Source organism: Rhodotorula graminis, assembly GCF_001329695.1.
Source record: "Rhodotorula graminis WP1 unplaced genomic scaffold RHOBAscaffold_18, whole genome shotgun sequence".
Taxonomy (NCBI): domain Eukaryota; kingdom Fungi; phylum Basidiomycota; class Microbotryomycetes; order Sporidiobolales; family Sporidiobolaceae; genus Rhodotorula; species Rhodotorula graminis.
This window is the reverse complement of record NW_017264945.1, coordinates 264,172-287,992: the sequence shown is the minus strand read 5'-3', so window position 1 is coordinate 287,992 and position 23,821 is coordinate 264,172. Positions and strand designations below refer to the sequence as shown.

At 68.1% G+C, this 23,821-nt stretch overlaps 5 protein-coding genes and 2 non-coding genes across 7 annotated transcripts; 4 read left to right on the top strand and 3 right to left on the bottom strand.

The window, feature by feature from the left end:
* The first annotated feature begins 303 nt into the window (after nucleotides 1-303).
* On the top strand, nucleotides 304-1,953 carry RHOBADRAFT_39989 (uncharacterized protein). The gene is made up of 9 exons (XM_018413674.1): nucleotides 304-649; nucleotides 714-751; nucleotides 830-886; nucleotides 960-1,067; nucleotides 1,140-1,268; nucleotides 1,365-1,486; nucleotides 1,565-1,642; nucleotides 1,713-1,786; nucleotides 1,849-1,953. Exons 1-9 carry the CDS (start codon nucleotides 433-435, stop codon nucleotides 1,863-1,865), a joined length of 840 nt encoding a protein of 279 aa, XP_018267982.1. The 5' UTR covers nucleotides 304-432; the 3' UTR covers nucleotides 1,866-1,953.
* Nucleotides 1,954-2,164: 211 nt separating this feature from the next.
* On the top strand, nucleotides 2,165-2,257 carry RHOBADRAFT_t140. The gene has a single exon. It is a non-coding gene; the product is annotated as a tRNA-Leu (tRNA).
* Nucleotides 2,258-5,168: 2,911 nt separating this feature from the next.
* RHOBADRAFT_18799 (uncharacterized protein) lies at nucleotides 5,169-5,351 on the bottom strand (the record flags this gene model as incomplete). The annotated part of the gene is made up of 1 exon (XM_018412447.1): nucleotides 5,169-5,351. A coding segment is annotated over one exon (183 nt), but the record flags the coding sequence as incomplete, so codon positions are not given.
* Nucleotides 5,352-7,464: 2,113 nt separating this feature from the next.
* On the top strand, nucleotides 7,465-8,943 carry RHOBADRAFT_50372 (uncharacterized protein). Its single transcript, XM_018415306.1, has 2 exons — nucleotides 7,465-7,724; nucleotides 7,758-8,943. The coding sequence occupies exons 1-2, from the start codon at nucleotides 7,548-7,550 to the stop codon at nucleotides 8,847-8,849; spliced, it is 1,269 nt and encodes a 422-aa protein (XP_018267980.1). The 5' UTR covers nucleotides 7,465-7,547; the 3' UTR covers nucleotides 8,850-8,943.
* Nucleotides 8,944-10,077: 1,134 nt separating this feature from the next.
* Nucleotides 10,078-16,361, top strand: RHOBADRAFT_56307 (uncharacterized protein; the record flags this gene model as incomplete). Its single annotated transcript, XM_018418285.1, has 8 exons — nucleotides 10,078-10,277; nucleotides 10,343-13,088; nucleotides 14,410-14,514; nucleotides 14,591-14,680; nucleotides 14,782-15,091; nucleotides 15,211-15,602; nucleotides 15,671-15,730; nucleotides 15,797-16,361. The coding sequence occupies exons 1-8, from the start codon at nucleotides 10,139-10,141 to the stop codon at nucleotides 16,359-16,361; spliced, it is 4,407 nt and encodes a 1,468-aa protein (XP_018267979.1). The 5' UTR covers nucleotides 10,078-10,138.
* RHOBADRAFT_t138 lies at nucleotides 13,428-13,520 on the bottom strand. The gene has a single exon. It is a non-coding gene; the product is annotated as a tRNA-Leu (tRNA).
* Nucleotides 16,362-16,560: 199 nt separating the features above from the next.
* RHOBADRAFT_32398 (uncharacterized protein) lies at nucleotides 16,561-20,435 on the bottom strand (the record flags this gene model as incomplete). The annotated part of the gene is made up of 4 exons (XM_018413028.1): nucleotides 16,561-17,207; nucleotides 17,306-18,566; nucleotides 18,630-19,062; nucleotides 20,302-20,435. The coding sequence occupies 4 exons, from the start codon at nucleotides 20,433-20,435 to the stop codon at nucleotides 16,561-16,563; spliced, it is 2,475 nt and encodes an 824-aa protein (XP_018267978.1).
* Nucleotides 20,436-23,821: the final 3,386 nt, after the last annotated feature.

The window sequence follows — 23,821 nt, the reverse complement described above, 5'->3', positions numbered from 1 at the left end:
GCTTCGAAAATGGCACTGGCATACGCCGTCAACCAGGGCGCCTCGGTCGCGAGCCAGTACGTCGCCAACAAGCCGTCGCCGTACCCGCAAGGCGGCGCACCTCCTCAGCAGGCCGGCCAGGCCGCCGGCTACTACCAGCAGGGTCCGTCTCGCAGTCTCTGCCTCTAAGACCGTGCAGCACTGACGACCCTATCCGCCGCAGGTGCTCCTCCGCCGCAACAGCACCAGCAGCAGCAGCAGCAGGGTCCGTCTCCCTCTCGCTCTCCTTTCCCCCTCGAGCCGAACTGATGCCTCTCGCATACAGGCTACAACCCGGGCTACGTCCAGCAGCAGCCTCAGCAGCAGCAGCACGCCTACGGCGCCCCGGCGCCGCTGCCGCTCCCCGGCTCGGCGAGCGGCGCGGGCAGCTCGAGCGCCTTGACGGACCCGCAGATGATCCTCAACGTCCTGCGCCAGGGCGTGCAGGACCAGAACTTGCAGGCGTTCTACCCGCCGGGCTCGCTCGAGCAGCTTGCGCAGCAGATCGCGCACAGCGGCGCCCTCGCCCGCATCGCCGCCGAGTGGAGGTTGCCGACCGAGGTCGCGATGGACCTGGCTCGTCTCGCTCTCGTCGACATCCAAGGTTGCTTAGACGATTCGGGCTCAATGGGTGAGGCCCTGCGGAGCGCGTCCAGCCAGCAGAACGCGCGCTGACTCGCTCCTGTCGCCCGCAGCGTTCGAGGAGAACGGCGAGCGCATTGACGACGCCAAGGTGCGCCCAGCCTCTCTCCGTCCTTCTCCTACTGTGCAATGACCTGTAACTGACTCGTCCTTGACGTCCTGATCGCAGATGATCGTGTCGAAGGTCGCCCAGGCCGCCACGCTGTTCGACACGGACGGCATCCAGGTGCGCCCCCCCTCTCTCTCTCTCTCGGCCTCTCTGCGCCCTTGCTGACCCTCTCTATGTACACGCGCTTCAGATCTGCTTCCTCAACAGCCCCGCCGTCGGTCAGGGCATCAAGAACGAGGCCCAAGCGCAGCACCTCCTCTCGAGCATCAACTTCTCGGGCCTCACGCCGCTCGGCACTGTGCGTCTTGCGCTCTCTCTCCTTCTGTCTAAGATCCGTGACTGACGCATGCCTCCCCGTCGAGGCCCGCAGTCGTTCGAGCGCAAGGTCCTGCAGCCGCTCGTCGCCGCCGCCCGCTCGGGCACGCTCCGCAAGCCCGTCCTCGCCATTATCGTCACCGACGGCGAGCCGGCCGGCGAGCACCGCCACAAGCTTGTCCAGGTGCGTTCTCGTCTCCCTGCGTCCTGATCGTGCGGCGCTCGCACTTGGCTCGAAAGGGAGCTCACGCCTCGAGCAACTTATCTCGCCCTCTCGCAGGCCATCACCGACGCCAAGCGTGCTCTCGCCACGACGCGCTACGGCGCCGATGCCCTCTCGATCGAGCTCGCGCAAGTCGGCAACGACCAGAAGGCGGCCGCGTTCCTGAACGAGATTGACGTGTGCGTCCTCCTTTCCTCCACCGTGTCCTCCTTCTCGACGCCTCTCGACGGCTTACTGACTCGTCCTCTCGACTACAGGCACCCCGAGATCGGCTCCTTTGTCGACGTGACGGGCAACTTTGAGATGGAGAGTGCGCAGATGCAGCAGACGACGGGGTGCGTCCTCGCCTCGAGACGCTCTCTTTCGCCTCGCGCCGACGACTCACCGCTGTCCTTCCTGCTGCAGCATCGCCCTCAGCCCGGACATGTGGCTCGTCAAGTTGCTCCTCGGCGCGCTCGACACGGCGTACGACTCGCACGGTGCGTCCCTCGCAACTTCCCTCCTCGTCGGTCCTCGAGCTCACCCGGCTCTGTGCCCGCAGACGAGCGCCGTCGCTAGACCCCTCCCTCCTCCACACCTTGAGCTGTACCCTGTGTGTTTCCCTGCGCGCGCTCGAGACTGCAATGACCGAGATTCGTCGACCTTTTGCCGGGCGCTCGAGCCTCGAGCGAGCTGGAGCGAGGTCTCGAGAGATGCTTCGGCCGGTCTCGTCGCGAGAGCCGCGAGAGTACGGTGCGCAGAGAGCGAGAACGCATACGAGGGCAGACTCGCAACGTGTTGACCGTCGTCAAAAGATAGGAGGTCAGAGCGCTTGGGGCTTGATCAGAACGTAAATGAGAGCCGAGCCGTCACACAAAGGTGTTTTGGCCGAGCGGTCTAAGGCGCTAGCTTAAGGTCACACGTTGATCCGCTAGTCCGAAAGGGCGTGAGTTCGAATCTCACAGACATCATTAATCTTTTGCTGCGTTCCGGGCACGATCCTGGGGCTGTGCAGGGTTCTTCTTTTGCCTCGCCCCACTGCTGAAAGGTAGCTGGACGGTTTGCTGTCGAGCGGGAGCCCGGCGACGCTGTCGAAGCCGCGAGCGACGCTGCACAGGTCGAGCGCATGGACCGTCCGGAAGCTTTGACCGCGCTCTCTCGCGTGCAAGGGCACGATCATTGCCTTTGCAGCAGTCATGCGTCTCCTGGCGGATCGAAGCGAAAGCAGAGACCGCGAGCGAGCCGAGAAAGCTTCGTCGAGCTCAGCTTGAGAAGGTCGAAGCGGTCCGAGCGGGGGCGTCTCTCGCTTCCTCGAGCATGGTCCTCGGCGACTCGTCGACGATGCAGCGACGCTAGATCGAGCGCTACACAAAGGCCGACGCCCGACCCACCTGCCGGCGCGAGACCGGCTCGTACTTGGCGAGCGAGCGCTGCGTCGCCTGCGAGCGAGCGAGACGAGGTCGTCAGTGAGGGCTCGGCAGGGGCGAACGTGCGACTGGCGGACTGACCATGACCTGCGAGAGGGGATGGGGATGTCAGGAATGGGTGCGAGAGAGAGAGAGAGAGGGGTAAAGGGGAGCGAGCGCACGTCGAAGAGCTGCTTGAGGTAACCGCCGAGGACCTCGTACGCCGAGTGGAGCTGGCCGAGGTCGGCCGCAGCTCCCGACCGCGGCAGCGCGTGCTCCCACTGGGCAGCACGGTAGAGCAGGCTCGGCGAGAGGTGCTTCGCCCAGACCTCGCGCGTGTGCTGGCGCTCGTGGTCCTGGTCGAGGACGTGCTGCATGGCGTCGAGGAGCGCCTCGTGGATGCTGCTGTACCGGGGCTTGTCGAACATGACGTCGACCTGACCGGCCTCGACGGCCCAGCGAACGACCATGAGGACCGCGCACCGGCCGTTGTGCTCGTCGTCCTTGAGCGATGCGCCGAAGCGCAGCTGGTCGACCGCGATGGCCTCCCACTTCTCGCAGGCGCCGTAGGGCCCTCCGAGACCGTAGCTCACCTCGACCGTGTTGTTGTGGAGCTCCCAGCCGTTGAGCGGCGTGAAGAAGATGACGGGCGACTTCTCGAACTCGGGATCGTCGAGGACGTCCTTCTTCCACCGTGTGTCGTTCTTGCTCCACGGCGGGACGTGAAAGATGATCGGCTGTGCTGAGAGGATGGTCAGCTGCAAGTCGCGAGGAGAAGAGGGGAAGAGGAGGGCGGACCGTGAGAAGCTTGGGAAGCCGGACCGCGCCGAACCGGGCCCTCAGGTCGTGGTCGTCTGCCAGCACTTGCTTGAACAGCGCTGCGAAGCCTGCGAGTAGGTCACGGTCAGTACCCAGTCTGCGTTCCGCGCGCCGGAAAGACAGAGCTCACCCGCAAGGACGAACTTCTCGCCCTCGACCACGTTGTTTTTGTGCTTCTTGTTGTAGATGCGGCGCAGCTTGCGCTGGATGACCCTGGCGGCTGCGAAGCACTCCTCGACGGTCCACGAGCCGACCGTCGACGCTGACGCGGATGCAGAAGCCATTCCGGGCGTGCGAGGGCGGGCGAGCGGCGAGGAGAGGCGAGGGAAAGCGAGGCGAGACGAGCGAGCTTGGCTCTGCTTCAGAGGTCCGCGGCTTCTCCGGAACCGCGGATAGTCCGCGCGATTCGGCGGCGACGAGGAGAGGAGGTGCGGACGGACAGAAGAGGTTCGAGCGCGAGATTCCCCTGTTCGGCCGCGTCGCCATCGAACCGCCGCCAGTCGATCGGCTCGGCGACAGGTGATCGTCGAGCTGACGCTTGAGAGACGGGAGCCCGAGGGCCAAGCGGCTGGCGAGGAGCGATGCGAGAGTCGAAGGCGGGCAAGTCCGACTTGAGAAGGTCGATGCGGTCCGAGCGGGCTCCCCAGCGCTTCGCCCGGCGCTGCTCACAGCGAACTAGAGCATGCAGACTCCGTGTCGACCGTTGCCTCTGTCCTCGACGCGGACGCACCTCTCTCGCGACCGGTCAGGCAACAGCTCTCGCTCGTTCGACCGGCAACGCTCTCTCGCTCTCTCTTTCTCTCTCTCTCTTTTTTGGCCTTTGGCGTAGCCTCTCAGTGCAGTACAGCTTGTTCGTGCAGGAGCGAGCCGCAGAGAGCATGTGCAGAGACCGCGAGAACAGCCTGAGCCGGTGACTCGAGCTCGTCGCTGCAGGCAGTGGTGCCGCGCGCCCGCCGCGGTGCAGCGGCCGCCGCGAGCAGCAACGGCAACACGCAGACGAGGAAAGCGAGCTAGCGCCGGGTCGAGCGGGAGCGAGGGCATGGAGCGAAGCCAACTTCCTCCTCGGCGAGCGGTCCTCTCGTGTCGAAGCTCTCGCCTCTCGCATCTGAGGCTCGGCTCTCGACGCCGACACAGGAGGAGAGAAGGTGAACGCCAATGCAGAGCAACCCGCACCGCCCACGCACTCGCCCGCTCCATCGTGTTGGCCGACCTTGGCGAGTGGTTTACTCTGTGGGCGCAACGCAACGTGTTAGCTCTTGGCCCCCTTCTCTCCCGGTACAGTGAAAATGACGTAATCAACTTCTTCTTGGGGCGGAGCTGCGTAGGGGGACAGGGGGTGAGCGAGGAGAGAGAGAGAGAGAGAGAGAGAGAGAGAGAGAAGGACGACGACGGACCTGCGACGAGTGGCCGCACGAGCGCTTGCGGCAGTTGGTCGCGCGCGGCGGGAGGCGGGCGTAGCACTTGCGGCAGATCATCTTATCGCAGTTGTACGTCGACGCAAGGATGCGAAGCGACGGCTCGATGATTCCGCCGCGAAGGCTTTGGGGAGGGGAGGGAGGGGAGGTGGGGGCAACGACGGTCAGCTCGACCGTCGTGCTGCAGGAGAGCAGCACACGAGGCGCGTGTGCTGCTCGAGCGCCAAAGAGGAAGAGGGTGCTCACCGGAGGACGAGGTGGAGGGTCGACTCCTTCTGGATGTTGTAGTCCGAGAGGGTGCGGCCGTCCTCGAGCTGCTTGCCGGCAAAGATGAGGCGCTGCTGGTCGGGCGGGATGCCCTCCTTGTCCTGGATCTTAGCCTTGACGTTGTCGATCGTGTCCGACGACTCGACCTCAAGGGTGATCTGTGGGCGGAATCGCGAGTCAGCCTCGCTCGCTTCGCGTGCGGTGCGCAACTCGTCCGACTGGGCAGAGAGAGAGAGGAGGAGGACGCACGGTCTTGCCCGTGAGGGCTGCGAGCAGGGGGAGGGAGAGGCGAGGTCAGCTCAAGTGAACCGCCTAGGTGCGCGAGTGGGAGAGGACGGGGCGTGGACGCACTCTTGACGAAGATCTGCATCTCGGCCTGAGTTGGGAGAGCGCAGGGGTCGAACAAGGGCGGTTTGGCGCAGTACAGGCGGGGCGGCGAGGTGCGGGAGGGTCGAGGTCGAGAGGGGCAGGGTTTGACGGCGGCGAGGCGAGGGTGACAGGTCGGGGCGGCGGGCGGGTTGGCGGGCGGGTTGGCGGGCGGGGCAAACGGTCAGCTGGTAGTCTGTAGGGACAGCGGGTGTCACGCAGACTCGCCTTCTTTGGTGTGGTGAGGCAGAACGAGGGAAAGGGAGAGGTTGTCGCTCGTTCGCGCAGGCGTCGGCCTCGCCTCCGAATCGCCAGCAGCTCTCGCTCACGGCCACAGGTCTCGCCGGCTCTCTGATGGTGTGCACCGTCCAGCTTCTCGCAGGCTCGCAACAGCTCGGGCCAAGCTACCGCCCAGGTCGCCGCACCCTCGAGCGAGCTCGCCCCGAGCTGTCGACGTCCTTCATGCTCGCCCAGCAACTCCCGCGGCAGCTGCACGCGCGCTACCGAGCTCGCAGTACTCGACCATGCCGATGGCGCCCTCTTGAGGAGCATCGACCGAGCCAGACGAGCGCTGCCAGCTCGTGCCGCTCAGAGCGAGCGCGCCGTCGCGGCGTGAGCGTTCCGCTGCCAGATCGCGCTCGCCTTCTGTGCTTGCCAGAGCGACTCGAGCCGTGGTACGAGCGGGCGCTGCGGCGCGCATCTCGGCGAGCGGAAGAGACTCTCCCACGCCGACGTCGCTCGCTCCTCTCTCTCCCCCTCTCTCTCGTCCCGCTCATCACTTCGCCAGCGAGCTCTCGCCCGCGCAAGTGCGTCACACAGCGCTCTACGGCTGCCCTGGCGCCATGACGCGCTCGTTCGAGTCGCCGCACACGGCGCCGTCGTCCACCCCCGCCTCGCGTTCGACCGGGTCGGGCTCGCTCCCCTACTCGCCCAGCAGCACCAGCCTCGCTATCCGCGCCATCAACCCGAGCCCAGTCAAGCAGGCCCACTCAGCCCCACCGTCGACCGACTCGCTCCCTGCGCCGCCAGCACCTCCCCGCCCTTCCCTCAACCTCGCCCTCGCCAACCCGAGCCTGCCCCCTCGCGGCACGCACCACGCCCGTTCCGTGTCCGGCACCCTCTCGAGCCTGTTCGGCAGGCGTGCGCCCCTCCAGCCGCCCGACTCGCCGGCGTCCGACTGCGCGACACGCGCCTCGTCGCCCTCTTGCCTCCCCTCCCCGGCCTCGACCGCCTCGCTCCCCTTCTCGCACGCCCCGACTAGCCCCATCAAGCTCGGCGCCGGTCGACTCTCCGCCTCTGCCGACCACGCCCGCCCTCGACTCGCCGCCTCGCCTTCGACCCCGCGCGACAAGCGCTCTCCCACCGCGCTCCAGCCCGCCCGCTCGAGCGCAGCGCCGCCGCCGTCGCCCAAGGTCATCGCCAAGCGCAAGCGCCGCTTCCTCCTCCAGCTCCTGTGGCGGCGCAAGAAGGGCGCCCCAGTCGCGCAGGGCGGCGGCGTCGCCGAGCCGAGGTCGGCGAGGGTCGACGGCGCGCGCGAGCTGGGAAGCAGCGGCGATGGCGAGCGGCGCGACGTCGCTGCGTGGGTGTCGAAGATCGAGAGCCGGTCGAGGGGCGCGCAGCGCGAGGGCTCGGGCGGCGCCGGGCGTTCGGGGTGGGCGTGGAGCGAGGCGGGCGAGAGCTCGCTCGAGGTGGGTGGCTCGATCGGACGAGGGGGCAAAGCGGCTGCTGCAGCCTACTACGGTGCGTCATATCGCTTCTCTATGATCCTCTCGTGGCGACACGAGTCGTTCCTTATTCGCCTTCCCTCCTCTTCCACCCTCGCCTCGCTCGGTCCTCCTGCAGCCTCGCGCCCAACGCCCTACCGCTGCTCGCCCTCCTTCACCCACCGCCACCCTCGTCTCACCACGAGCACACTCGTCGCCTCGACCTCGGCCCGCCACTACCACAAGAAGCCGCTGCGCCACCCGCCGTCGTCGCCGCGCAAGGTCATGAACCGCCCGCGCCCGATCGAGCGCCGCACGAGCACGATCGGCCTGTTCAGCTTCGGGCACGGCTATCGGAACGGCGCGGAGGAGCAGACGGGCGAGATGAGGACGGCGGGAGGGCAGTCGGGTGGGCGTGGCGACGAGGAGGAGCGCGACCATGACGAGGAAGGGTCGGCCGAGGTGCGTCCCATTGTTCGCCTTCCCATCTCGCAGGGAGCGACACAGACACTGACAGCTCTCTGCGCGCAGCTCGACGACGGCGACTCGGACTTTGAGGACCTCGAACCCGACCTCGACCTCGAACCCGTCGCCCAGCGCCGGTTCGCCCGCTCGCCCGCACCCTCGCCCGCCTCGTCGCGCTTCCTGCGCTCGTCACGCACCAGCAGACGCCTCGGCCTGTCGCTGCTCAAGTTCGGCGGCTCGACCTCGGCCGACGCCGCCGCGAAGGGCCGGTCCTCGCCCGTGTGGTACGCCCAGGCGCGCGTCCGCGTCGAGCCGTCCTTCGCCCTCGCTCCCGCCGCCGACGACGACCACTGCTCCTCCCTTGTCGACCCCCACACCCTCACCTCGCATCGCCCGGGCCCGACGCTCTCGCCGTCCTCGTCACGCCCCTCCTCGGCGGCCAGCAGCACCCTCTCGAGCTCGAGCGACGCCTCCTCGGCGCAGGACCTCGCGACGGCCCAAATCGTCGTCCACGCGCAGTCGCGCTCGAGCTTCGAGCAGCAGGAGCACGAGCAGCAGCAGGTCGAGCTGGGCGCGTATGCGTACCGCCGCTCGTCGGTCGGGACGATCGTGCCCCGCCTGAGGGCGCTCGAGCCCATGTCGCCGTTCAAGCCGCGCTTCGAGGCGGTCGACGAGCCTGGACCGTCGTCGGCGTCGCACGAGACCGGCGGCGCGCACGACAAGGACGCGGGCGACCCCTCCCTCGCGCTCGCGCACCTCGGCTCGCCCGCCTTCCGCCTCGACTCGGACGACCCGACGGCGCTCGCTGCGCTCCGCCGCGCAGGCGAGCACGTCTTTGGCCCAGCGTCGTCGGCGGCGTCGGCTGCGGCGCGCCCGGCGCCGCAATGGGCCGCGCAGCAGGGCGCACGCGCGCTCGGGCCGCCGCCGCCGTTCGGCGCGACGAGCGAGGGAGGGCTCGAGGGCGGTGAGGGGCCGCAGAGCCCTGGGAGCCCGGACAGCGCGAGCAGGCTCAGGGCTGGGGCGGGTTCGATGGGCGAGGGCGGGACCGGCAGCGAGCGGGGCAAGACGGGCGCAGAGCGGGGGAGCGGAGCGAGGAGGGTGCTCGGCGAGAGGCAGATCTGAGGTGCGAGGAGAGGGGGTCGCTTGCGGTCGTCGAGTGCAGTGCTTTTGTGTCGTGCTCTTGCGTCTCGCTTGGCAATACAGTGCGATTTGCCGCATGCGAGCGATTGAGAAGGCCAGCGAGCCCAAGGTCGAGAGGAGCACGCCCGAGACGTTCTCGCAGTGTGCGAGCGGCTCTCTCTAATGCCAGACTCTCGCGATACTCCCGAGAGGAACGAGGTCGTGCGAGATACTGCATTGCCGGCTCTGCGCGCTCCACCTCGTCCTTGGCCGTCGACTCGTTCGGCAACCGCCTTCCGCCGGCGCCGGCGCCGGCGCCCGAGGCGGATGGGCCCGAGCAGCACGTCTCGTGCAGGGCCGTCGTGGATGTTCGAGCTGGCTTGGTCGACGAGCTGTCGGCGTCGGCGGCGTCGGCGTGACCTCGTCGAGGGACGACTCGCCGGCTGAGAGAGTGCGGAAGAAAGGCCTGTTGACAGGAGGACGATAGTCAGGTCGACGCCCTGAAGTCGAGTGCACAGGAGAAGACGGATGAGACGCACCGCGAGTGCGCAACTGCGCCTCCCGAACCCCATCTGTGCCCCCCCCCCCCTCCCTCAAGCCTCATCCTCGTCGTCCTCGTCCTCGTCCTCATCGTCGGCCTTGTTGCCCTTCTTGTTCCTGACGACCTTCTCGACGTCCTTGAGGGCGTCCTTCCACGCGGTGAGGCGCTCGTTGAGGTCGGCGCGGGCGTGGGCGAGCGCGACCTCGAGCGACTGGAGGTGCGCCGAGGGCGACGAGGTGTCGAGGGCGTAGGGGAGCGTGGCCGAGGCGGGAGGAGCGGACCCGAGGTCGGACGGGTGCGATATGGTGTAGGAGATCTCGAGCGAGGTCATGCTGGTGGGTGCGTCGGCGGGAGAGTTGGGAGGAGGAGAGGGAAGGAAGGTCTGCGAGGTCGAGAGGTGAGTTCTGCAGAGAGTGAGGGCTTGAAAGAAAGGCCATGCACCTGCTTGGATCGGTCTGGCCGTCTGCTTGAGCGCTTGAGCGTGCAGAGAGTGTCGGCGAGATGAAAGGCGATGAGGAGGCGACGTCGGACGGGGCGGGCTCAGGGGACCGGGCTGCTGCGGGGTGTCGTCTGTCGAGTGCTCGGCAGGAGATAAGCGACGTTTCCAGGTGGACTGGCCTGGTGGAACGAGCGTGAGAGAGAGCGAGACTGGTCGTCCTCCGACCCTCTCTCGGCTCACAGCTCGACCCCGTGCTCCTGACCGCCATGGAGCCTTAGTCGCCCGTCCAAATCAGCCACGACACCCGTCTGGATGCTGTCGACCCGCTCAGTCGCGCTCCTCGAGGTGCGCCTCCTCGCGCGCCCCGTTCCCTCGACCCGGGTCGTCTCGACCTCGCAACCGCCACGACACCGCTCAAGGCCTGTCGAGACACGCTCCAAGCAGCCACAAGGTGCGTCGCAACGCTCCCCCTCAGTCACGACCTCCCCCACTGACCTCGTCCCCGTTCGCCCGCAGCTCGTCCGCCTCGACGACCAACCTCACACGCCCCGCTGCACCACCGCAAGCCGAGCCAGGTCACGCCGCCAGAGCTTCCGCGCATCTTCCACACGCGCACGTCCTGGATCGCCCGCACCCTCGCCCAGGGCCACCACATCCCGCGTCACCTCCTCCTCAAGCTCCTCGACTCGCGCCAGATCCCGCCCCACCATCTCGCCGTCTGGGTCGACGTCCTGTCCCGACGCGACCCGATCTATGCCCTCGAGCAGCTCGGCCTCCTTGAGAGCGCCACCTCGGGTATGCCCGACATCGGCCGAGGCGTCGGCGGCGCCGCCGGGCCGTCGAGCGCAGCCGAGGTCGTCTGCCCCGACTGGCTGTACCTGTCGCTCCCGGGCCTCGTCACCGAGCACGCCCACGTCCCGTACTTGGCGTCGCAGCTCCTGTCGCCGCACTTTGCCCGCATGCGCGAGGAGCATCGCGGGCTCTTTGTCGCGAGGTGCGTCCAGCACTTCCTCAAGGTGCGGCACTACGTCGCCCTGCGCGAGACGATCGAGTGGATCGCCTACTCGTCGCCCGATGACGAGGCCGCCATCACGTCGTCGAGGTCGTTCGAGCGCCTCCTCGCCGCCCTCGCCTCGGAGCGCACCTCGCCCTACACCCTGTCGACGACGCCCTCGCACGTCCTCCGACCCCTCGTCGACCTCCTCCTCGCGACCATGCACGCGCGCAACGTCCCCCGCACCCACCGCACCTACCTCCCGCTCTTCACCGACAAGCTCATCCCGCGCGACTCGCGCGAGGCGACCCGCCTCCTGATCGAGATGGCCCAGGCCGGCTACGCCCCGAGCAAGGACATCCTGCGCAACGTCGTCGGCGTCATGCAGCGCAGCGGCGACTTTACGAGCGCGGCCGAGCTCCACGAGGAGATCCGGGCGCTGCAGCGCGCGAGGGCCGACGCACGAGCGTGGGTCGAGCGCGCGAGGAGCGAGGACGTGCCGCTTGACGAGCGCGGTGCCGAGGCGGCCGAGCTGCAGCGGCGCGAGGCGGACCTCGAGGAGGACGTCGACGAGGGGTCCGAGGGCCAGGGCGAGGAGGACGACGAGGCGGTGTTGCACGGCGAGCTCAAGCGCGTCAAGGAGCTGCGGCTCGAGGGCCCGACACGGAGCGAGGCGGCGGCAGTCGTCGCAAAGCCGCCGCCGTACACGCTCCGGTACCTGCCCGACGACGTCGACGTCGACGAGCCCGCGCCGGCAAGCGTTCCGCCCGCTCCTCCACCGCCGCCTCCCGACCGACCCGCCTCGACCCGCCTCGAGTACGACCCGTACGCGACGATGCGGCTCGTCGACCCGGCGTTCTCTCGGCCCTACTTCGACGAGCTCGTCGACTACGTCAAGTCGACCCACCGCACCATCTCGTTCCCTCCCCCACCCTTCCGCTTCGACGGCCCAGCCTGGACCAACCTCTTCCGCATGGCCGCCTCGCAACCCGACATCCCGTCCGACACCCTCGTCGCCGTCGTCGGCGCCGTCGAGTCGGCCGCCAGCTCGAACGAGCTCGCCGCCGCGACGACCCGCTCGACCCGCGCGTACCGGCCGCCGCCCCCTTCCCTCCGCATCTACACCATCCTCCTCAACGCCCTGCACCGACGCGGCGACGACCATGCCGCCCTCGACCTGTGGCGCTCGCTCGACGCCCGCCAGTTTCAGCCCGACGGCCACCTCCTCGACGCCGTCGTGCGCCTCCTGTGCGGCCTCGGCCGGGACGAGAGCGCGCTCCGAGCGCTCGAGTTCTTCGGCGTCGTCAAGGGCCGCGACGACGTCGTCGTCATCCCGCAGTTGACGCCCTCGCGCGCGCCTCGGCAGCGCACGCTCCGCGAGGGCACGGTCCCGCTCGACGTCGTCCCGTTCAACGCCCTCCTCGCGCACCACAACCGCACGGGCGCCCACGCGCGCGTGCACGCCCTGTGGACGTCGCTCGAGCGCCGGTACGGCGTCCGGCCCGACTCGGCGACGCTCAGCATCGTGCTCGAGGCGGCGAGGTACGCCGGCGTCGCCGCCGGGCGCGCGACGGGCTGGGCCGCGAGCGGGCTCGACGACGTCGCGCTCGGTGGCGGGTTTGGCGGGCGCAGGGCGACGACGGCGGCCGCGGGCGCGGCGGTCGACGACCGGTGGGACGGGCGGCCGGCGCACAAGGTCGCCGAGGAGTTTGTCTGGCGCGAGGTGCTCGAGGGCAATTGGCAGGACGCGCATGTGCGCAACCCGGCGTTGCAGCGCGGCGGGGCATCGGCGGCGGCGGCATCGAGGGCGGGCAAGGGCGCGGGAGGAGGCCTCGCCGGTTGGCTCGCGGACAAGCTCGGCGGCGGCACCGGCGTCGACGCGCCTTCCTCGCCCCTCGACGACGCGTCCTCCCCCTCGCCGTCATCCTCCCCGACACCCGACCAGGACCTCGCTCGCCCGCTCGGCTGGGCCCCGTTCGCGACGACCCTCTCGCCGACCCCGCCTCGTCACCCTCACCTGTACCCGAACGACCGCGTCTTCCGCTCCCTCATCCAGCTCGTCGGCACTCACTCGCACCTGCGCGACATCCCGCTCATCCTCGCGTGGATGCGCCGGCTCCGGGTCCGGCCCTCGCGCTGGACGCTGTGCCTCGCCATGGCGTACGTCGACGGCGACGCCGGGATCCGGCCCAAGCAGGGCGACAACTGGCGCAGGTGGCTCGTCGGGTGGCTCGGGGCCAAGGCGGTGCCGAGCGAGACAGAGATTGCGTGGATGAGGAGGGGTGGGCGAGCGGCGGGCGTGCCCGAGTTGAGAAGGTGACGAGGTCCGAGCGCGTTGTACAGACGGTCACGGTGCAAGGTCGTCGTTCTCCCCGTGCTCTCTCTGCGTGTCTCTGTCGTCGTTGCCTCGCAGCGAGTGCGCCTGCCGCTGCGCTTGAGACGAGAGTCCGTCCGCAAGCTCCTCAGCCTTCATGGCTCGCGCGGCCGGGAACCTCCGCCGCCCTCTCGCTCGACAGCGAGGGCCGCAGCGAGGTTTGAGCAGTGCGGCGACGCAAAAAGGAACCCTGCACTGCCGCTGAATCGTTGTCGAGAGCGACAAAAGATTGATGATGTCTGTGAGATTCGAACTCACGCCCTTTCGGACTAGCGGATCAACGTGTGACCTTAAGCTAGCGCCTTAGACCGCTCGGCCAAAACACCCGTGCGTGTTCGTCTAACCGTTTTCAACGTCCACATCGCAAGTCAGCGTTTTTCACCTCTTCCTCGTCGCTCCTTCGACGACGGCAACTTGCTCGTCTCCTGCCGCCAGCGTCGGGACAGCTGAGCGAGGTAGCGGCTGTAGACTCACTCTGCGCTCATGTCTGTCCGCGCTCTCGAAAACTCGGCTCGATTTCTGCGCCTTCTTCTCGAGAGCCGCGCATGCTCTGCGCTCGCCGTCCTTCGCTTTCGCCAGATCGCAAAGACCGCTCTGCGAGCGTTGCTGCGCCGCGTACACGCGGGCCGAGCGAAATTGAGCTGTCGATCCTTCCTGTCGCCGCGAGACGCGTCGGCCGTTGACATTCTCCAACGGCCGGAGAGCTTGCGCGCTCGCTCCCTGCATGCCGACGCGCTCAATCGGGTTGCTCAGGGCTCGTGGCTGTTCGGCATCTTGCACTCGCTCGGGCAGCGGGGTCGCTCGCGCCGCCTCAGTCGGTCGAGAGCCGGGTCCTCCTCTCTTGCCCTCGCTCCCTCTCGACGCGTCCTCTCTCTCGCTTTCTTCAGCGTCGCTCTTCCCTTGGCCCAACGCTGGACGTCGTGGCCATGTTCACTCTTTCCAACCGTGCCGTTCTCGCCGCTGGTGTCGCCCTCGTCTCGAGCGCGCAGGTCGCGCTCGCTCACATGGTCCGTCGCGCTCTCCCTTCCTCTGCGACGCGTCTCGAGCTCACCTGTGGCCTTCTCTGCAGTCCCCGTGGTCAGTCCTCGCCCCTCGACCCTGCGCGACGACCGCGTCCTTTGTTCCTCGACCACCGCGCGGCCCCACCTTCGTCGGCGCACCGTGCGCGCGAGCAACGAGCTGACCTCTTCTCTCGTCCCCGTCCCCGCCCTGCAGGATGCCCTCGATGTACGGTGTCGGTCCCGACTTTGCCTACGATGCGGGCAACCCGGTGACGCCAATCGGGCCTGGCGTCTCGAGCCTGAACGACTGGTGGTTTCGGTTCGTCCCCTCACCTTTCGGCGACGAGCTCGAACGAACACGTCGAGCGTTTCCTGACCGTCTCTTGCACCCGCAGAGGACCCGAGTACCGCGCGCTCAAGCCGCAGGACGGAGCTGTGACCGACCTTCCCGCCGGCGGGAAGATTGACATCGAAATCGCGTGCCAGTGCGTCCTCTTTCTCTCGCTCTGCGGGCCTTCCGAGAACCTCAGTCGGTCCCTGTCGACGCCACGAGCGTCCGCGCTGACTCCTTGAGTCCCGTGCGCAGCGTCGCTTGGACCTCGTACGGTGTCACTCCCACCGACCCGGACTCGGAGCTCTCTGCTTGCCCCGACAACTACGGCGCCTACCACGCCGGCGACCCTGCCGGTCCCCTCGACGACTCGCTCGTCTCGGGCTGTGCGCTCGCCATCGCCGACGTCGACGACATCTCCAAAACCACGATGGACAACCTCGCCGTGTTCTCGGTCAACCACAACTGCGTCCGCCAGAAGGTGACGACGTTCGACGTTCCTGAGCGCATGCCCTCGTGTACCGGCGACAAGTGCGTCTGCGCGTGGCTCTGGCTCGCCAACAACGTGCGTCGCTTGCTCTTCCTCTCTCTCTCGAGCCCAAGCGCCTCGGGCGACTTGCGGACGCGAAATGACGATGTCGAACGCTTCGAGCACGTACTGACACGCTCTCACACTTGTCGCAGGGCACCGCCAACTTTTACATGACGGCGTTCGACTGTCGCATCACCGACGTTGACGACTCGCTCGCTCGCCCCATCCTGCCCGTCATCGATCCGGTGTACTGCGACCCGTCCAACTCGACGTGCGAGCTCGCCGTCGGCGCCAAGCGGCCCCTGTACGCGTACAACGAGCCGACGAACGTCGTCTGGGAGGGCAACGACGCCCGCCCCGGCTACCACGCTTCCTGGAGCTTCCCGCACGACGGCGCGCAGAACGACATCTTCGATCTGGCCGCCGCGCCGAGCACGACGAGTCGGGCGTCGTCGAGTACGACTCGGCAGGCGACGTCGAGCGCGGCGGCGACAGCGTCGAAACGGGTTCCGCACGCGTCGGCGAGCGCAGTCCCGTTCACAATGTGCGTCCTCCCGCCTTCTCTCCGTCTCTCTCGCGCGCGTACCTGACCCTCTCGTCCGTCTCTCGCAGCACGACGACGACGTCGGCGCATTCCCAAGCCGAGCAGCACACGACCTCGACCTCGAGCAGGTGCGTCAGGGCCCGCACGCTCCTCTCTTCGCCTGCGCACGACTGACCCTGCCCGTCCACTCGCAGCACTTCCGCACTCGAGCAACAGCACACGACGACGACGACGACGACGACGACGAGTGCCCGCACGAGCTCTGCCGACAGCTCCTCGCCTCTCTCGTCGGCCTCGAACCCGACTTCCGCCCCTTCCTCGTCTTCCTCCTCACCTCCTCGTCGCACGACTTCTTCCTCCGACGACGACACGCCATTCACGATCAGTCGGTCGTCATCGGCCCGCAAAACCTCGATGCGCCATGGCCCCGCTGCGAGCGCCGAAACGCCCTCGACCTCGGCGCGCACGGGCCGCTCCCACGCCCACGCCGCTCGCCCGGCCATCTACAAGCAGCACCGGCACGGCAGCAAGCACCATCATGCGCACTTCCACGTGCACAGCCACCCGCTCGTCGACATTGTCGACGCCGTCAACGGCACTTTGGCCGTCTCGACGCCGGACGCAGAGCTCGCCGACGCGGCGAAGCTGTCGCTGCACCTCGTCGAGCGGCGAGCGGCGACGAGCGGTTGCTCTCGAGTCGTCGGGAGCGTCGTGCCTATAGCCTTCGTCCTTTCCTTCGCGCTGTGCGCCCTCTTGTGACACTCCCTCCCTTCGTCGCCGTCGCGCCAGTCGCGACGCAGCAGACCTCTCCCTCTCTCCACCTCTCTGTTGTAGCTGTCTCGAACGCAAAGCAGTATCTCGCACTCACGATGCAGAGGGGAGCAGGGGCGAGAGAAAGGAAAGGCCGAGGAAGGAGAAATCGTCTAGTGCACTCGCTCGCTCGCTCGCTCGGGAGCATCTACGGCGCCGAGCCTTCTATGCCCCACTTGCCGACCGCCTCCATCGCGCCCTGTCCTCCCCTCGCGACGACGTCGTCGCCGACGAGCTCGCCAATCATCTCCCACGGGTCGCGCCCGCCGCCCCACCGCAGCACGCCCTGCTTGAGCTCCTCGCCGCGCTCGCGACTGAGCGGGTCCGTCGAGAACTTCTCGGCAAAGACGTGCGCCGCGATCGCTCGGTCGAACAGGTACGAGTAGTACGTCGCGCCGTAGCCGAACAGGTGGCCAAACTGGGTCTGCCAGGCCGTGCCGGCGGCGTACGGGACGACGTGGTACCGCGCCTGCGTCTGGGCGAGGAGCGCCGTCGAGTCGAGCGAGCCGGCGTTGACGGCTGCGTCGGCGACCGACGACGAGTGGTACGCCTGGTCGAGGGCCGCCATCATGATCTGGGACGACGTCTCGAGGGCCGAGAACCGCGAGCGCTCCTTGAGGAGGGACGCGAACACCGACTGAGGCAGGGCGTTGCCCGTGCTGTAGTGTCTGGCCGACAGGGCGATGACGTCGGGCGACGCGACAAAGTGCTCCATGAGGACCGACGGGAACTCGACAAAGTCGGTCGCGCAGCGGGTGCCGGCGACGTTGTGGTACTCGCTGCGGCCGATCATGGCTGTAGACGACAGAGAGAGAGAGAGGCGGTCAGGACGACGTCGTCGAGGGAGAAAGAGAGACCGAGAGAGAGAGAGAGAGAGAGAGAGAGAGACGCACAGTGAATCGCGTGGCCCATCTCGTGGTGGAGCGTCTCGACCTCGTGCCACTGCAGGAACGCCGGCCGGCTCGCCGCCTCGCTCGACCCGAACGCGCACACGAGGACGACGACGGGCTCCTGGTGCAGTCCAACGCGCCCTCGCCACTCGACCGGCTCGACCTCGAGCAGGCCCTCGAGCTCGGCGCGCTCGACCCGCACGCCGTCCACCTCGGCCCAGCTGCGGCTCTCGCCGGAAAAGTCGGCGTCGGCGTCATCGTCGTCGACGCGGCGCGAGCACCGGACCGTGTAGTGCGCGGCGCCGGGCGCCTTGCCGTCGCGAGCGGCGAGGTCGCAGTAGATGGTGCCGATGCGGCCCTCGTCCTCGTCGACGACGCGCAGCTTGCGCACGCCGGGCGCCCACACCTCGCCGTCGCGCACGTCCTCGACCTCGAACCGGATGCCGTACAGGGCCGTGAACAGGCGCGACAGGCCCGAGAAGACGGCGCCGACCGAGAAGAAGGGCGAGATGTCGGGGAGCGGGCTCGCCGACTGGGTCGCGGCCGACAGGTCCGTGTAAAAGTCGCGGTCCCACGCGTCGATGACGCTCGCGTCGCCCTTGCCGCGCCCGCCGCCGCCGCCGGTGCGCGCGAGGTGCGCCGCCTTGGCCTGGCGCAGGACGTGCAGGTCCTTCTGCGCGAGTGGCCGGTTGTGCCGCTCGAGGGCGTCGAGGAAGCCCTGGACGGCCTCGGGCGTCTGCGCCATCTTGTCCTCGAGCGCGACGTCGGCCCAGCTGCTGCGCCCGACGAGGCGCGCGAGCTTGGCCCGCGCGAGGAGGAGCTCGTCGAGCGTCTCGACGTGCGACGACGGCGCCGCGTGCGACGCGACGTACAGCTCGCGGCGGACCGAGGCGTCCGGATGGTGGCGCGCGAGGACGCGACCTTCCCAGCTCGCCGGGTCGATCAAGGCGTCCTGCTGCGCGTCAGGCGCGTCGCCCATGAGCCGTCGCGCCATGCTCGCGCCGAACGCCTTGTCGAGGTCGGGGCGCGAGACCTTGACGGGCTCGCGGGCGTCTGGGTCGGACGCGTTCTGGAGGAAACGGCGCCCGAGCTGGAGGATGGCAGTCGACAGCGAGACGAACTCGGCGCGTTGCTGAGGCGGGAGGTGGATGCCCGACTTTTCAAAGTCGCGCAGGAACGGGGTCGCGACGGCGTAGGCGGCGAACAGGGCGGGCGACTTGGTCGGCGTGTCGGCCGGGAGCATCGAGTGGAGCGTCTTGAGGCCCTGCAGGACGGCGCGAGAGGTCAGGGCGGCTCGTCACGGCGACGATGAGCATCGTGGGCGCACCTCGTACAGGCCGACGTGCGTGTTGAGCTCGTTCATGTACTCGCACAGCTCCTCGTAGGCGGCGTTGGCGCCGTCGACCCAGTGCTCGTCCGGGTGGACGTTGCGCACGAGCTCGGCGAGGTCGATGACGCCGCACAGGAGGTCGCTCAGGCGGTCGAGGTTCTTGACCATGGCGAGGAAGGCCCGCTCGGCCTCGTCGAGCGACTGGGGCGGCGGTGCGGGTCGGCAGAGGCGGTCGACGAGGACCTTGGCGCGCAAGGTGGTGCGGTAGGCGAGCTCGGGGAAGTCCTCGGGCGTCTTGAGCGCAGGTTGGCCGAACAGGCCGGTCGGCGCGACGGACGACGGGGCGGCCGTGTAGCTGGACGAGGGCGAGTCGAACGCCTGGAGGAGGACCTTGTCGGCTGGCGGCTGCGCGACTGCGGCCTGGTCCTGCCTCGGTGCGAGGCTCTTGAAGCCGCAGGAGCATGCTGGTGCGCGTCGGGCTGCTGCAGTGATGGTCGAGGACGGCGGGGGAGATGATGGCGATGAGGAGAGGGGGGGAGCCGGCTGGCTCGCTCGCCGCGACGTGGCTGCGCGACGAAGGGCAGACCGAAGCATGCTGTGGAAAGTGCCTTCGTCAGTGTCTACTGCACGCGCTGCGGGTGCCCGTCGAGGCTGCAGATGCCGGTCTCTCGAGTCCGGGGAGGGTGGAGCCGTCGCCAACGACCAGAGAGCGGGGGCGCACCTGCGTGGGCTCAGGCCAGATCGCGAGACCTTGTAGACGGCGTGCAAGCCCAGCAGCGAGTGCAGAAGAAGCGGCGAGAGGGCGACGGCAAGGTCAACCTCGGCTCGAGCCGACGACGACGACGACGACGACCGCGACGTCTCGTCTGGACAGGACACCAGCTGCAGCAGTCTGCTCAGTAGCACGTACTCGAAGAGATGCAGGACCCTGCACTGCACACTCGAGCGAGGCGGACCCGACGCATTGACCTCGTCTCGCTGCTCGACCTCGTCCGTCTTGCGGCTCACAAGCTTCCCGCTCGGGTGAAGCGATCTCTCGGAGAACCAGCTGAAGCTCTCGCTCGCTGCATAGAGAGGTAGCGCGAAAGGTGAGGCCAACGACAGGTGGTATTCCCCTCGCCGCACTCGGAGTTCGTCCCGCAAGGCCCACCTTCCTCTCCTCGCCCGACCGACGCGCACGGAGACAACAACAGCCAGAGGGTGTGTGATGAGAGAGCAAAAAAACGTTGCAAGACGCTTTACTCCTCGTCGTCCTCGGCCTCGTCGTCGCCGCCCTTCGCAGCCGCGGCCGCCTTGGCGCGCTTGCGCTTGACGCGGCCGGCACGGGCACCACCGTACGGCGAGGTGAGCGAGAAGTCGATGTGCTGTAGGTGGGCGCATGTCGAGCGAGGGACGAGGAGGGAGGTAGTTGGTGGATGAGGATGGGTCGAGTCGAGGAGGGCGAGGTGCGAGTAGGCGAGAGGGCGAGGTGGGCGTGCGTGGGAGGCAACCGTCAGTACGTTGCTCTGAGTTGACAAGAGGAGAGGGCGAGGGGGCGCACCTTCTGCGAGTCAAGGCGAACGACGAACGACGGGACGTTGACGATCTGCTTGCCGACGCTGTGGGGCAGGATGCGGCGAGTCAGTCCCTGCGACGACAGTCGCTCGGCTTCCCGGGAATGGGGACGCACCGGATGTGGCGCTGACGGATGAGGACGCGAGCGTGGTGGATCGACTTGGCGAGGCCGCTCTTGAAGACCTGGGTCTGGAGGCGGCGCTCGAGGAAGTCCTCGACCTTGAGGGCGAGGACGTAGTCGAGGCGCATGCGCTGCTCGTCAAGGACACCGATGCGGATCAGGCTGTGTGAGAAAGGTAAAGTCAGGCGCTGTCGTCAAGAGGGAAAGACAGGCCCGAGTGGGGGAGAGGTGGTGCGCACCGACGGATGAGGGCGTTGCCCTCGAAGAGACGCTTCGGGTCCTTCTCGTCGAGCTTGAGGAGCTCACGAGCAGCACGACGGATCTTCGAGAGGATGAGGGCGATCCTCCAGATCTCGTGCTTGTTCTTGAGACCGTACTCGCCGGCGAGCTTGAGCTCGGCGTCGAGACGAGCCGACTCGAACGGGCGGCGAGGGACCTGTTTGCGGTGATGGGCGTAGAGTCAGTACGTGTGTCCTCGTACACTGGAGGGCTGCTTCGAAGGCGGCCGGCAGGCGGCGCAGCCGCGAGGCGTGCGCGAGCGCGGGGAGCGGCAGGTCGAGGGAAGGGTCGACAGGCGGTCGGCGAGGCGTCGCACGACGACGTGCGCCCGCGCCAGACGCATTCGAGCAAGTCTCGACCGCTCTGCCCCCTCGCCAAGTGCGCCTGCGCCGCCAACCGGCCGCCTCCCTGTGCGCCGCCTTTTTTCGCCCGCCCGACCTCGCTCGCCTGCGACACCTCGTGGGCCGCTCGCGACGTGCTTGTGCGTGTCGAAGGTGGCGGCAGAGGGCGTGTCGAGCGGTGGACGGGGCAGGCGACGGCTGAGGCGAGGGGGAGGCGGCGGTCGCGGGTGCTCGAGGGTCGCCTCGACGACGACGACGGCAAAGACGAGCGCTGTGGAATCCGGGCTTGCCTTGTAGACCTTCGAGACGCTCCTGTGGGTGTCGAGGATGTCAGCTATGCAAAGCAGAACGAGCCTAGGACGCTGGACGGACCTCGGTGCGATGGCCATCTTGAACTGGGACGAGGAGAAGAGGGAGAGGCGCGCGCCGCCGCCGAGCCCAAGTCCCCCAGCTCGCGCCCGCCTCGCCTTGCTCTCCACCACCCTCTAGTCCTCAGGTGAGGCCTCAGAGAAGCTCGCCAGACCAGTCAGGCTCCGCCAGGCTCGACCTCCGGTCGAGCTGCCGGACCTCGCTTGGCCCGAGCTGCCGCCGCCTCGCCCGACGCTCGCTTCGCTCGCTCGACACAGCACCACCTCATGCTGCACGCGCGGCGTGCGAGCAAGCGCGCCCCAGCCTGGGAGCACAGACGCGAGCGCGCTGCGCGCGCCCGGGGGTCCGTCCGCTCACATTGCCTCGTCCTCGCTCGCCCTCTGGCCGGACCTCCTCCCTGCTGCTGTCGCAAAGAGCGCATCGCCGTACTCTTTCGAGCTACACTCGAGCTCCCTTCTCCCGAGCTGCGTCTCGCGCCGTCTCGCCTCTCGTCTGGGCCTGCCTCGCGCGCGTCAGCCTCGAGATTCGGCTTCTGGCCGACTTCAGGCCCAGCTTCAGGTTCCGTAGCTGCTTCCCCCTGGCGGTTCAGGTCCTCTCTCCTGCTCGGACGACCTGTAGTGCGCTCAGGACGGCTTCTTGCGCGAGCCTGCTTCGCTGCATGGACCGTCGTCCTCGCTCAATCTTCTCTCGTCACCTGTCGACCTGCGCTTGCCGGTCGTCATTCTGCAGCACCCGCACCGTCTCTCGCTCGTCGTCCACACATGCAGACTCGGGCTCCTCGCACGGTCGACCGTAGCGCTCGTCGACAGAGGGTGCGCTTGCCGGCCATCCTCAAGAAGCTCTCGCCTACGCGATGCTCGTTCTGGCGCAGCTTCCTAGTCGAAGATCCTCTGTGAGCTGCTTGGACACTCTCTGAGCGCTTGACCGGGTTGCAGGGGACGTCGACGCGCTGAGAAGCTTGAACGAGGCGTCACCGCTCGAGCCTTCTGCGACAGACGCTTCGTGCTCCCCTCTCACGGCTGCCGTACTTTCAACAGGCGCTCGCGGTCATGCATGTGTCGCTCTGTCCCGACGCACATGCTTTCCGTCGCATTGCAGGCGCAAAGCCGCCGCCAGCTGGGCGTCGCTTCGAGCCGGGCGCATTTGTCCTGGCTCCTCGCTCGCCGATCTCCTCTCAGCGTTCCCGCAGAATCGTGTGCTGCCATCGCTCGAGCATGAAGGGAAGCTCGTCCTGCCCTGCAGCTCGTTCACAACGTTTCAGACCTGCGCTCGACCTTCTCAAACGGAGCGACGGCGGTCGGCCAGCTCTGGACGGTCGTCAGACTCTGGGTTCGTCCGCGAGCCTACCTTCTGCCCGGCAAGAGTGTCTCGTACTGTAGGCTCTCTTTGCAGCACGCGCTGCTGCCACCGAGACGACGCTGCGCGTAAAGCTCGTCGCCGACTTTCAGCATTCCTCGCCGCGGCGCGCCCAGCTCTGCATGCGCGGCGTCGACGAGACAGGCACGAATACAGTGACGATAGATCGGAGGCGGTAGCTCACGCGGCGCGGTCCTTGCTGCAAAGCCGCGGCACGAGACAAGGCTCGACCGCGCCGGCGCGAAGGACGGAACGCGGTGCGGGAGCAGGACAGCGGACTGGATAGCAGCAGGATGCAGCGGCGACGTAGGACGCAGCGCTGTCGATAGCTCGAGTCGAGCGCAGAGAGAAGAAGCAGGTTCGGGCACAAGTTGCGGCGAGCGAGGGCGCGAGGCAGCGCAGCCAGGAGAGCGTCGCGAGCGCGGGGAGCGACGGGCGAAGGACGGGGGCGACAGGCGGTCGACGAGGCGTCGCACGACGACGTGCGCCCGCGCCAGACGCATTCGAGCGAGTTGCGACCGCTCTGCCCTCTCGCCAAGTGCGCCTGCGCCGCCAACCGGCCGCCTCCCTGTGCGCCGCCTTTTTTCGCCCGCCCGACCTCGCTCGCCTGCGACACCTCGTGGGCCGCTCGCGACGTGCTTGTGCGTGTCGAAGGTGGCGGCAGAGGGCGTGTCGAGCGGTGGACGGGGCAGGCGACGGCTGAGGCGAGGGGGAGGCGGCGGTCGCGGGTGCTCGAGGGTCGCCACGACGACGACGACGGCAAAGACGAGCGCTGTGGAATCCGGGCTTGCCTTGTAGACTTCGAGACGCTCCTGTGGGTGTCGAGTGTCAGCTGCAAAGCGAGAGCGAGGCACAGCTCCTCCTCGCCAGCGCGCGCCGACGACTCTCCTCGAGCCGTCGCCCTTGCCGGCCGAGCGCAGTGTGAACGAGGTCTCTGGAGGCACGTCAGAGCAGGACAAGCACGAATGCAGCTGTCGCCTGACCAAGCCGCGCGCCGTCCTTGCGCACGCTTCGCGGCAGTTGAGCGGCGCTGGACGAGGTGGAAAAAGTTCCGGCAAACAGCAGGTGCCGCCGAGTGGCTGGAGCATAGCATGTACGAGTGCAGCAGCTCACGTGCGAGCCAGTCGCGGACCCGCAAGGGCGGGTTGTGCCGAGAAGCGAGAGGGAGA

Coding starts and splice junctions, on each gene's coding strand:
- RHOBADRAFT_50372 (XM_018415306.1), top strand. CDS start 7,548: ATGAACCGCCCGCGCCCGATCGAGCGCCGCACGAGCACGATCGGCCTG. Junction 7,725..7,757: donor ACGAGGAAGGGTCGGCCGAG/GTGCGTCCCATT, acceptor CCCATCTCGCAG/GGAGCGACACAGACACTGAC.
- RHOBADRAFT_39989 (XM_018413674.1), top strand. CDS start 433: ATGATCCTCAACGTCCTGCGCCAGGGCGTGCAGGACCAGAACTTGCAG. Junction 887..959: donor TCGACACGGACGGCATCCAG/GTGCGCCCCCCC, acceptor CACGCGCTTCAG/ATCTGCTTCCTCAACAGCCC. Junction 1,487..1,564: donor TTCCTGAACGAGATTGACGT/GTGCGTCCTCCT, acceptor TCTCGACTACAG/GCACCCCGAGATCGGCTCCT.